A 13,544-nucleotide genomic window follows, 5' to 3' on the forward strand; every position below is an offset into this window, starting at 1 on the left:
TGTTATTGTTATTATTATTTATATAAGAATAATATATACAAATAAGTAATATATTATTACTTTAATGGATTACTATTTAAAAATTTCTCAGTTTTAATTTCTAATACTGTGAATACTGATAGATACACCCACAAAAAAACAAAAGCTTGAGGGGCCCTCAATCACTTTTTTTTTTTTTTTTTTTAATCATCATTTTATTGAGATATATTCACATACCACGCAGTCATACAAAACAAATTGTACTTTCGATTGTTTACAGTACCATTACATAGTTGTACATTCATCACCTAAATCAATCCCTGACACCTTCATTAGCACACACACAAAAATAACAAGAATAATAATTAGAGTGAAAAAGAGCAATTGAAGTAAAAAAGAACACTAGGTACCTTTGTCTGTTTGTTTGCTTCCCCTACTTTTCTACACATCCATCCATAAACTAGACAAAGTGGAGTTTGGTCCTTATGGCATTCCCAATCCCACTGTCACCCCTCATAAGCTACATTTTTATACAACTGTCTTCGAGATTCATGGGTTCTGGGTTGTAGTTTAATAGTTTCAGGTATCCACCACCAGCTACCCCAATTCTTTAGAACCTAAAAAAGGTTGTCTAAAGTGTGCGTAAGAGTGCCCACCAGAGTGATCTCTCGGCTCGTTTTGGAATCTCTCTGCCACTGAAGCTTATTTCATTTCCTTTCACATCCCCCTTTTGGTCAAGAAGATGTTCTCCATCCCACGATGCCGGGTCTACATTCCTCCCCGGGAGTCATATTCCACGTTGCCAGGGAGATTCACTTCCCTGGGTGTCTGATCCCACGTAGGGGGGAGGGCAGTGATTTCACCTTTCAAGTTGGCTTAGCCAGACAGAGAGGGCCACATCTGAGCAACAAAGAGGCATTCAGGAGGAGACTCCTAGGCACAAATACAGGGAGGCCTAGCCTCTCCTTTGCAGCAACCGTCTTCCCAAGGGTAAAACTTATGGTAGAGGGCTCAACCCATCAAACCACCAGTCCCCTATGTCTGTGGTCATGTTAGCAACCATGGAGGTGGGGTAGGCGAATACCCCTGCATTCTCCACAGGCTCCTCAAGGGGGCACTACATCTTTTTTTTTTTTTTTTTCCTTGTTTGTCTTTTTCCTTTCTTTTTTTTTTTTTTTTAACTTTCCCTTCTTTCTTCAAATCAACTGTATGAAAAAAAAAGTTAAAAAGAAAACAAACATACAATAAAAGAACATTTCAAAGAGACCATAGCAAGGGAGGAAGAAAAAGACAACTAACCTAAGATAACTGCTTAACTTCCAACATGTTCCTACTTTACCCCAAGAAAGTTACATAATATAGCAACATTTCAGTGAACTTGTTCCTACTACATCCATCAGAAATTAACAGACCATAGTCATTTCTGGGCATCCCCAGAACGTTAAATAGCTTATCTGTTCTTCTTGGATTATTGTTCCCCCTTCCTTAATTGCTCTCTACTGCTAGTTCCCCTACATTCTACATTATAAACCATTTGTTTTACATTTTTCAAAGTTCACATAAGTGGTAGCATATAATATTTCTCTTTTTGTGCCTGGCTTATTTCGCTCAGCATTATGTCTTCAAGGTTCATCCATGTTGTCATATGTTTCACCAGATCGTTCCTTCTTACTGCCGCGTAGTATTCCATCATGTGTATATACCACATTTTATTTATCCACTCATCTGTTGAAGGACATTTGGGTTGTTTCCATCTCTTGGCAATTGTGAATAATGCTGCTATGAACATTGACGTGCAGATATCTGTTCGTGTCACTGCTTTCCGATCTTCCGGGTATATACCGAGAAGTGCAATCGCTGGATCGAATGGTAGCTCTATATCTAGTTTTCTAAGGAACTGCCAGACTGACTTCCAGAGTGGCTGAACCATTATACAGTCCCACCAACAATGAATAAGAGTTCCAATTTCTCCACATCCCCTCCAGCATTTGTAGTTTCCTGTTTGTTTAATGGCAGCCATTCTAACCGGTGTTAGATGGTATCTCATTGTGGTCTTAATTTGCATCTCTCTAATAGCTAGTGAAGCTGAACATTTTTTCATGTGTTTCTTGGCCATTTGTATTTCCTCTTCAGAGAACTGTCTTTTCATATCTTTTGCCCATTTTATAATTGGGCTGTCTGTACTATTGTCATTGAGTTGTAGGATTTCTTTGTATATGCAAGATATCAGTCTTTTGTCAGATACATGGTTTCCAAAATTTTTTCCCATTGAGTTGGCTGCCTCTTTACCTTTTTGAGAAATTCCTTTGAGGTGCAGAAACTTCTAAGCTTGAGGAGTTCCCATTTATCTATTTTCTCTTTTGTTGCTTGTGCTTTGGGTGTAAAGTCTAGGAAGTGGCCTCCTAATACAAGGTCTTGAAGATGTTTTCCTACATTATCTTCTAGGAGTTTTATGGTACTTTTATATTGAGATCTTTGGTCCATTTTGAGTTAATTTTTGTGTAGGGGGTGAGGCAGGGGTCCTCTTTCATTCTTTTGGATATGGATATCCAACTCTCCCAGCCCCATTTGTTGAAAAGACCATTATGGCTCAGTTCGGTGACTTTGGGGGCCTTATCAAAGATCAGTCGGCCATAGATCTGAGGGTCTATCTCTGAATTCTCAATTCGATTCCATTGATCTATATGTCTATCTTTGTGCCAGTACCATGCTGTTTTGGCAACTGTGGCTTTATAATAAGCTTCAAAGTCAGGGAGTGTAAGTCCTCCCACTTCGTTTTTCTTTTTTAGAGTGTCTTTAGCAATTCAAGGCATCTTCCCTTTCCAAATAAATTTGATAACTAGCTTTTCCAAGTCTGCAAAGTAGGTTGTTGGAATTTTGATTGGGATTGCATTGAATCTGTAGATGAGTTTGGGTAGAATTGACATCTTAATGACATTTAGCCTTCCTATCCATGAACATGGAATATTTTTCCATCTTTTAAGGTCCCCTTCTATTTCTTTTAGTAGAGTTATGTAGTTTTCTTTGTATAGGTCTTTTACATCTTTGGTTAAGTTGATTCCTAGGTACTTGATTTTTTTAGTTGCTATTGAAAATGGTATCTTTTTCTTGAGTGTCTCTTCAGTTTGTTCATTTCTAGCATATAGAAACATTACTGACTTATGTGCATTAATCTTGTATCCCGCTACTTTGCTAAATTTGTTTATTAGCTCTAGTAGGTGTATCGTCGATTTCTCAGGGTTTTCTAGATATAAGATCATATCATCTGCAAACAATGACAGTTTTACTTCTTCTTTTCCAATTTGGATGCCTTTTATTTCTTTGTCTTGCCGGACTGCCCTGGCTAGCACTTCCAGCACAATGTTGAATAACAGTGGTGACAGCGGGCATCCTTGTCTTGTTCCTGATCTTAGAGGGAAGGCTTTCAGTCTCTCACCATTGAGTACTATGCTGGCTGTGGGTTTTTCATATATGCTCTTTATCATGTTGAGGAAGTTTCCTTCAATTCCTACCTTTTGAAGTGTTTTTATCAAAAAGGGATGTTGGATTTTGTCAAATGCTTTTTCAGCATCTATTGAGATGATCAATTGATTTTTCCCTTTCGAGTTTTAATGTGTTGTAATACATTGATTGTTTTTCTTATGTTGAACCATCCTTGCATGCCTGGAATGAACCCCACTTGGTCATGGTGTATGATTTTTTTAATGTGTCTTTGGATTCGATTTGCAAGTATTTTGTTGAGGATTTTTGCATCTATATTCATTAGGGAGATTGGCCGGTAGTTTTCCTTTTTTGTAGCATCTTTGCCTGGTTTTGGTATTAGATTGATGTTAGCTTCATAAAATGAGTTAGGTAGTGTTCCATTTTTTTCAATGTTTTGAAAGAGTTTGAGTAAGATTGGTGTCAGTTCTTTCTGGAAAGTTTGGTAGAATTCCCCTGTGAAGCCATCTGGCCCTGGGCATTTATTTGTGGGAAGATTTTTGATGACTGATTGGATCTCTTTGCTTGTGATGGGTTGGTTGAGGTCTTCTATTTCTTCTCTGGTCAGTCTAGGTTGTTCATATGTTTCCAGGAAATTGTCCATTTCTTCTACATTATCCAGTTTGTTGCCATACAGTTGTTCATAATATCCTCTTATAATTTTTTTAATTTCTTCAGGATCTGCAGTTATGTCACCTTTTTCATTCATTATTTTGTTTATATGGGTCTTCTCTCTTTTTGATTTTGTCAGTGTAGCTAGGGGCTTGTTAATCTTGTTGATCTTCTCAAAGAACCAACTTTTGGTGATATTTATCCTTTCTATTGTTTTTTTGTTCTCTATGTCATTTATTTCTGCTTTAATCCTTGTTATTTCTTTTCTTGTACTTGGTTTAGGATTGGTTTGCTGTTCATTTTCTAGCTTCTTCAGTTGATCCATTAGTTCTTTGATTTTGGCTCTTTCTTCCTTTTTAATATATGCGTTTAGTGCTATAAATTTCCCCCTTAGCACTGCTTTTGCTGCATCCCATAGGTTTTGGTATGTTGTGTTCTCATTTTCATTCGTGTCTATATATTTAGCAATTTCTCTTGCTATTTCTTCTTTAACCCACTGATTGTTTAGGAGTGTGTTGTTTAACCTCCAGGTATTTGTGAATTTTCTAAGTCTCTGATGGTTATTGACTTCTAATTGTATTCCATTGTGGTCAGAGAATGTGCTTTGAAGAATTTCAATCTTTTTAAATTTATTGAGGCTTGTTTTATGTCCCAGCATATGATCTATTCTGGAGAAAGTTCCGTGAGCACTAGAAAAGTATGTGTATCCTGGTGATTTGGGATGTAATGTCCTGTAGATGTCTGTTAAATCTAATTCATTTATCAGATTGTTTAGGTTTTCAATTTCCTTATTGGTCTTCTGTCTGGTTGATCTATCTATAGGATAGAGTGATGTGTTGAAGTCTCCCACAATTATTGTGGAAACATCAATTGCTTCCTTTAGTTTTGCCAATGTTTCTCTCATGTATTTTGTGGCACCTTGATTGGGTGCATAGACATTTACGATTGTTATTTCTTCTTGCTGAATTGCCCCTTTTATTAGTATGTAGTGGCCTTCTTTGTCTCTCAAAACATCCGTGCATTTGAAGTCTATTTTATCTGAGATTAATATTGCTACACCTGCTTTCTTTTGGCTGTAGCTTGCATGAAATATTTTTTTCCATCCTTTCACTTTCAGTTTCTTTGTGTCCCTGTGTCTAAGATGAGTCTCTTGTATGCAACATATTGATGGTTCATTTTTTTTGATCCATTCTGCGAATCTATATCTTTTAATTGGGGAGTTTAATCCATTTACATTCAATGTTAAAACCGTGAAGGCATTTCTTGAATCGGCCATCTTATCCTTTGGATTATGTTTGCCATATTTTTCCCTCTCTCTATTAATATCCTTTATTGTACCCATACCGAATCTCTTTAGTACTGAACCTTTCTCCAAGTCTCTCTGTCCTGTCTTTGTTTCTCTGTCTGTAGGGCTCCCTTTAGTATCTCCAGTAGGGCAGGTCTCTTGTTAGCAAATTCTCTCAGCATTTCTTTGTCTGTGAAAAATTTAAGCTCTCCCTCAAATTTGAAGGAGAGCTTTGCTGGATAAAGTATTCTTGGCTGGAAATTCCTCTCACTCAGAATTTTAAATATATCGTGCCACTGCCTTCTCGCCTCCATGGTGGCTGCTGAGTAGTCACTACTTAGTCTTATGCTGTTTCCTTTGTATGTGGTGAATTGCTTTTCTCTTGCTGCTTTCAGAACTTGCTCCTTCTCTTCTATGTTTGACAGTGTGATCAGTATATGTCTCGGAGTGGGTTTTTTTGGATTTATTCTATTTGGAGTTCGCTGAGCATTTATGATTTGTGTATTTATGTTGTTTAGAAGATTTGGGAAGTTTTCCCCAACAATTTCTTTGAATACTCTTCCTAGACCTTTACCCTTTTCTTCCCCTTCTGGGACACCAATGAGTCTTATATTCGGACGTTTCATATTATCTATCATATCCCTGAGGTCCATTTCGAGTTTTTCAATTTTTTTCCCCATTCTTTCTTTTATGCTTTCATTTTCCATTCTGTCATCTTCCAGGTCACTGATTCGTTGTTCAAATTCCTCTAGTCTTGTACTATGAGTGTCCAGAATCTTTTTAATTTGGTCAACAGTTTCTTTAATTTCCATAAGATCATCCATTTTTTTATTTAGTCTTGCAATGTCTTCTTTATGCTCTTCTAGGGTCTTCTTGATTTCCTTCATATCCCGTACTATGGTCTCATTGTTCATCTTTAGTTCTTTGAGTAGCTGCTCTAGGTGTGTCTCTTCTGGTCTTTTGATTTGGGTGCTTGGGCTTGGGTTATCCATATCGTCTGGTTTTTTCATATGCTTTATAATTTTCTGTTGTTTTTGGCCTCGTGGCATTTGCTGAACTTGATAGGGTTCTTTTAGGGTTTGTAGACCAGTTGAAGTCCTTATCTCTAATTTATCAGATCTACAGCTTCGTGGAGTACACTTTCTCTAACTAACCAGCAGGTGGCGTCCACGAGCCACCTGTTCTCCACAAGCCAGATCTCCCCTGCTTAGCCTTTTTGGTGAGTGGGGGAGTGAGTCTTGTGGGGCCCAATTGGTGTACCAAGCTTGCGTGTGTAGTTGGTGTTGCCTGCCCTGTATGTGGGGCGTGTTTCTGGGCAGTCGGGGAGGGGGGGTGGCCCCTAACAATCAAATCTCCCTGATGATCCTAGAGTTTTAAAGCTACTGCAATAGTCTAATCCTTCAGTTCAGTCCTGCCACAGTTTGTCTCTGCTACTGACCCACAAGTCTTTGGTATTGGCGTATGGCTCCTGAGACTTGCAAGTGGGCCCCTCTTCCAGGCTGTGCACCCCGGGTCCTCTGTTGAGGGATGACTGTGCTATGTCACAGGTGAGTGCCGTCCCCCCAGGGCAGTTCTGGGCTGCTGGGCTGTGTTGGGAGGCTCCCAGTCTGCTCAAATGATGGCTGAATGGGGCTCTGTTAACTCACACTGCTCCTCCTTCCCAGCTCTGGGACATTCAGCTGAGGTTTCAGGGAAGGCTAATGTCCACGCCCAGTTTTGTGGTGTGTGCCTGTTATTTGAAGCACTTCCGTCACACTGGGTTGTCTGGGGCAGCTCTGGGCTATGGGGCTGGCGATGGGCAGGAGTGTTTCCTGTCCACCAGGATGGTGGCTGTGAGCGGACACCCCCCTTTTCTTGGGAAGTTGTGTTGTTTAGTGAATTTTCTCAGCCACTGGATTATTGCCTTTTGTCTCAGAGCTCTCTTAGTTCTGCTCTTGACTTGACGTGCCCAAATTTCAATTCTTTGAAGCTTTCTGTATTGAGCTTCTTAGAGTAATTGTTTTAGAAAAAGCAAAAAGGAAAAAAAAAAAAAAAAAAAACGGCCCTCCTCAGAGATCTAATGGGTTATTGAAATGCTAACAGACAAAGCAACCAGGGCCATTAAGGAAAGGTCCACAGGGCAGAGAGATCAGCCTTGCTTCGGGATTTGCATATGCGCCTCAAGGCCTGATCTCCACCCTTCCCCTTTCTGTGTTCACCAGAACTCCAAAAATCCTCTGCTTTTATTTTGGAGTTTTTCGTGTTGTTTTTTTTCTATGCCTGTCTCCTCTCTGCTGGGCTGGCTGCTCTCAGAGTCTCTGGTGTCTGGTCTCGGTCTATCTATGGTTGGAGTTTGAATCAGTAGAATGAGTTTCCGATAAGAGCAGCCACTGCAATTCTCCCTTCTCCTTCCTGGAGCTGACAGCCCCTCCTCCCCCGGGACTGAGCCTGGCAGGGAGGGGCGCAGGTCCCCTGGCCGCAAAAACTTACAGATTTCGCTGATCTCAGCAGTTCCACGTTTTCATGAGTGTTGTATGAAGTATGCCCAAAGACAGATTGCTCTGTGGTGTCCAGTCCACGCAGTTCCTGGCTTTTTACCTACTTTCCTGGAGGAGTAACTAAAACATACAGCTCACCAGTCTGCCATCTTGCCCCGCCTCCCAGTGCATGGTAGCGGGCACGGCAGCCAACGAATCCTGTCGGCCTCCGCGGATCTCCACAGTCAGCGCCGCTCCCCCGCTCGACGTGCGCTTTGCCCGCCGCCTCCCTTCCCCAGTCCAAACAAACACCTCCCCTCAATCACTTTTAAGAATATAAAGGTTCCTGAGACCAAAAAGATTGAGAACTGTTGACATGAGTAAATTTAAATAAAAATGAAGTTCAAATCAACATAGAGGCACTGTTGACACAAAAGCAGAGCATCAACCTCTCTCTCTCTAACTGAGCCATCTCGACAGGTGAACTCGCTGCCCTCCCCTCTACGTGGGACCTGACTCTCAGTGGTGTAAATCTCCCTGGCAATGCAGAATATGACTCCCGGGGATGAATGTGGACCCGGCATCGTGGGACTGAGAGTATCTTCTTGACCAAAAGGGGGATGCAAAATGAGACGAAATAGTTTCAGTGGCTGAGAGATTTCAAATGGAGTCGAGAGGTCACTCTGGTGGACATTCTTATGCACTATATAGATAACACCTCTTAGGTTTTAATGTATTGGAATAGCTAGGAGTAAATACCTGAAACTACCAAACTCCAACCCAGCAGTCTGGACTCCTGAAGACAATTATATAATAATGTAGATTACAAGGGGTGACAGTGTGATTGTGAAGACCTTGTGGATCACACCCCCTTTATCTAGTGTATGGATGAGCAGAAAAATGGGGACTAAAAAAAAAAAAAAAAAAAAGTAGCGCATCAAGTTTTCAAATATTTTGCAAACTAAACATACAGAGGAAGCACAGTATTTCAAAAGTATATTTTTCACCTCTTCTCCTTCTACCTCAGGCCGAATGGCATCATCCAGCTGCAGGGGCAGACGGGGTTCAGCCAAACTGATCACATAAATCTGAAAGGGAGATATTACAAAAAATGGTATGGAAAACACAAAACCTGATACATTTTGTTAAAAAAAATCTAGAAATGACTTAAAAATGAAGCACACTTTATATACATCTTTAACTGAAACTACTTGTTAAAATCAAACAAGATGATACACTTTTTTTTGTTTATAAAACGGGGATTAAAATTACTTCTTGCCTACATCTCGGGGTTGCTGGAACAGTCAAATGAGGTAACACTGATATAAACACTTTTAAAATTCTAAAGTGCACACAAATGTAATAAATAAGTAATAACTGGGGTTAAAGTACTGGGCTTAAAACCTAGTTTGGCACATAAAAGCTGTCCCTAGGCAAATCACTTAACCTTGGCGCGTCAATGTTCCATCCTGTAAAATGAAGTCCGCTGTAAGAATCACATCGGGCAACAATGTGAAAACACTGCTATTTGAAGGGGCCAGTAACATATTAGTTATTGTTATTAACAGCAGTTGGCTATTTGGCCATTTCTGCCACTAGTACCAAATTCAGTCCAACTCTTTATACTTCTTTTTTTTTTTCCATGTATCTCTTCATTGCCTTCTCTCATCAATCTTGTTACATTTCATTTTCTGCTGTTCTCCTGGTTATAAGCTGCCAAAGACAGTGTGTTCCTTTATGTTGTTAAAATCCCTAAACAGTCACTCACACGACTTACATTTTAGTGATAAAAAGTGGATAGGTCATAAAGTCTGGCTAGGGTTTTTGGCTCCCTTAAAAAAAAAAGTTACTCTATTAGTTATCTCCAAATATATCTGGAAAACCTGTGAAGGCACAAAGGGAAAAAAGAAATTATCTATTTAATTCAGGAAAGGAAATTAAATTCTTCTAGCTGGTAGACCATATTTAGCATTCAGCTCACACAACGCTTAAAAAAGTATCAGACAGGGTACTCCAATCCTCCTCACAGTGAAACGAAATTACATGTTACCACCCTATATACCTAAATTATAGGGCTTTTCTCTGATGAGTTCACAAAAACTTGATTTCCAACCCAAGCTGGAGAACTGGACAGCTCTAGTTTTGTAGCTAGTGGAAATTCACCATCTCCTCCTTCAGGTTGTGAGTGTTTTGATCCCTAGAACTTCATATAGTGCCTGGAATGATGTATATATTCAATAACTGTTTGCTGGCTGAATAAATACATGGTAATGGAGAGTCACTGCTTATTTTAAGATTCTAGATAGCATACAATTGTTCATGCTTTGTGACATACACTATGATTATTTTTATTAAGGCAAAATTTGCCTGTAAACTCCTTTGACTTTATAATTATTAACATTTATTAATGCTGTACTGTATGTTGAATAATAAGAATATTTTAGAAGTACTTTTCCTGCTCTATTCACTAAAATTTTATTTATTAAAGTACTGAAAAAGAAATGTTACTTGGAAGATGAGAGGTTGACTTGATCAGCATAAATGGAGTTATTCATTTTTTATCTCTACTCTTATCCTCTGGTTGGTCTGCCTTAAATAGGTTACAGACTTCTGGTGGGTCAGTATGAAATGATACTTATACAAAGAGAACAAAGCATTTGGCGAGCTAGATCAGGAAAACTTACAATATGTTCTAAGCCTTGCATGTGTACATACAGAGGGGTGAAGACAGAAGAGGCCATTCTGCCTTAAAGATTACTCAAGAAAAATTTAATGATGCTTTTTGCAGACACAAACTAGGCCTCAATCTGAGAATTACAGGTTCAAATTTGCAGGGTTATTTCAACAACACTAAATATGTGTAAATTCACTCATGGTTATCTTAAAAGCCATTGATGATGAACACTGCCAGTTTTTATGCCTTTTTAGAAGACAACAGATGGAGGATAAATCTTGTATGAAAAGAAGTTACTGTTGGAATAAAAGACCAACATGGTATTGTCTCTTGTGACTTCTCCATACTATAAAATATCAGCAATATAATGATTATAATGAAATATAGATAAGAATCAGCAAAAATTCACCAACCTTTAGCATTGCATCCTCAGAAGAAAACATATTACGAGTCATGTTTTATTCCTGCAATAATTCCTCCTAACCCTTTATGCATATCCCTTTGCGAAGATGTTGCCTCTCCTCCCATTAAGAGGTGGAATCTATTTTTCCACCCCTTCCATTTGAATTTTGCCATGTGACTTGCTTTGGCCAACAGGATATTTAGCAAGAGTGACAAAAGCAGAAACTTGAAAAGTGCTTACACAGGAAGTCTTCTCTCTCTTGTTGGGAACCCTCTGACATCATGTAAACAAGCCTGGGCTTGCCTACTGGACAAGGAGAAACCACAGGGAGAGACGCCCCAGTATATCGGTGAGCCCAGTCAATGTCACGTGGAACAGAGACGAGCCATCTCAAATGGGTCCAGCCTCAACTGACCAACTCACAGAATCATGAATAAATAAATGAACATTGTTTTTAGCCACTAAGTATTGGGATTGTCTGTTACATAACAAAAGCTAACTGATTTAGTAATCAACTTATAAATCTCAATATTTTACATCAATTCTAATTATTAAGAACACATAGATTTGACATGAAAAAATTATAAGGAACTTTAAAAATCTATTTCTGTGCACAATTTTATATTCTGAAAAAAAGTTACCTTTTGAACATGTAACTCAACATCCTGCTGTGTACAGCTTCCAATTTTCTGATTCACTTTTCTTACAACACCTTCTACATCCACGATGCTCTCTTTGTTGATGCTGTCAAAAAAATTTTTTTTCCAACTTTAATCATCACGTCAGAGCTGTCAGAACTCAATTTGGTTATTTCAGCACTAAAAGCTGAATACTCTTCTTTAATACAGTAAGCCCTTGAGATAAAGCAAGTCTATTTAACCTACTTTCAAGAAGCTGTTAGGTAGCATAACTTGTGAGATTTCTTGAATAGGGATTTTTTAGATGCCATAATTTACTTACCATTTATAAAATACTCGGACATAAAAAGCAACAGTACTGGGACTAAACTGTGAAAACTGGGAATCTTTCAATTATGTATAAAGGAACATTTCCCTCCTCATGTTTGAAATTTACTAAGATCAGCATTTCCTATAACTAGAAACACTGGCTTCAATAAATGCAATTACTGGCATGTAATGGAATTAAATAATACAAGAAGATCAACTGAAAAGATTTCAAGGTATTAAAGATGACATTAGGGTGTTCTTTTACAATTAAATCCTCATCACCTATAGACTATTAGAATGGGTACTCTCACTCATGGATATAGAATGCCTATATAAAGCTTAATATACCCTGAATGTAAAATAAATGCAATCTCCCAGTTTAATTTTGTAACAAACTTGAATTTTTTTAGTGTTCATTTTTTTTAATTAGAGAAGTTGTGAGTTTACAAAACAATCATGCATAAAATACAGGATTCCCATACAGCACCCCACCAAGAACACCTTGCACTGGTGTGGAACATTTATTACTACTGATGATAGCACTTAAAAAAAAAATTGTACTTTTTTTTTTAACAGAAGTTACCTTTGTTACAATTGATGAAAGATTATTAAAATAGTTCTATCATCCATTATTTACATTAGGTGATATTTTTTCCATATACCACTCTACTATTACCACCTTGTATTAGTATCATATATTTGTTAAAACTCATGAAAGAATATTCTTATACATACATTAATTATAGTCCGCCATCTATAATAGGGTTCACAGTGCTGTACAATCCTATGTTTTATCTTTTAATCTTCATTCTAATAATATAGTCACCCTAAAGTTTCCTCTGTTAGCCACATTCACCTATATTTCAGTGCTGACTACACTCACAATAATGTGCTACCAACACTACCACCCATTTCCAAACTTTAACTATCATCCTACATAAGAAATTCTGTACAAGTTAATCATCAACTACCCATTCTCTAAACCCAATCTATCTCCTGGTAACCTATTGTTCTGGTTTGCTAACATGCTGCTGTATGCAAAATACCAGAAATGGATTGGCTTTTATAAAGGGAATTTATTAAGACACAAATTTACAGTTCTAAGGCCATAAAAGTGTCCAAACTAAGGCATCAATAAGATGATACTTTCACTGAAGGATGACTAATGGTGTCCGGAAAACCTGTTAGCTGGGAAGGCATGTGGCTGGCGTCTGCTGATCCCAGGTTGTGTTCCAGCTCCTCTCTCAGCTCCTGTGCGTTCATTATTGGTTCTTTCTCCCAGGATGTTTCTCTCTAAGTGCCTGGGAGTCTGTCTTAGCATATCCTGGGGCATATCAGTGTCAGCTCTTAGCTTCTCTCAAAAGTCCTTCTAAGCTATAGCACTGAGCTCCTCCTGTCTGTGAGGGCTTATAGGACTCCAGTGATTTAATTAAGACCCACCCTGAATGGGCAGGGTTTACATCCCCTTGTAAATATTCAATCAAGAGGTCACACCCTAATCAAAAATATTAATCAATCTGCCCCCACGAGATTGCATTAAAGAATATGGCTTTTTCTAGGGGATATAATATATACAAACGGGCATACCTATATTCTAGATTCTATCTCTACGAGCTTGCTTACTATAATTAGTTCATAACAGTGAGATCATACAGTATTTGCCCTTTTATGTCTGGCTTATTTCACTCAACATGATGTCCTCAAGGTT

General features: G+C 38.5%; 1 protein-coding gene across 3 annotated transcripts in view; it reads right to left on the minus strand.

Annotated features, from left to right (window-relative positions):
• The window catches only part of DARS1 (aspartyl-tRNA synthetase 1), a 96,697-nt gene that overhangs the window by 22,481 nt on the left and 60,672 nt on the right, over positions 1 to 13,544 (minus strand). For all 3 annotated transcript variants that reach the window (XM_037850534.1, XM_037850532.1, XM_037850533.1), the window contains 2 exons: positions 11,531 to 11,633; positions 8,820 to 8,900 (listed from right to left, as the gene is read on the minus strand). In XM_037850534.1, coding sequence (XP_037706462.1) covers positions 8,820 to 8,900; positions 11,531 to 11,633 — 184 coding nt within the window. The remainder of the gene's footprint in view (positions 1 to 8,819; positions 8,901 to 11,530; positions 11,634 to 13,544) is intronic.

The sequence above is a fragment of the Choloepus didactylus genome, chromosome 9, assembly GCF_015220235.1.
Source record: "Choloepus didactylus isolate mChoDid1 chromosome 9, mChoDid1.pri, whole genome shotgun sequence".
NCBI classification, from domain to species: Eukaryota; Metazoa; Chordata; class Mammalia; order Pilosa; family Megalonychidae; genus Choloepus; species Choloepus didactylus.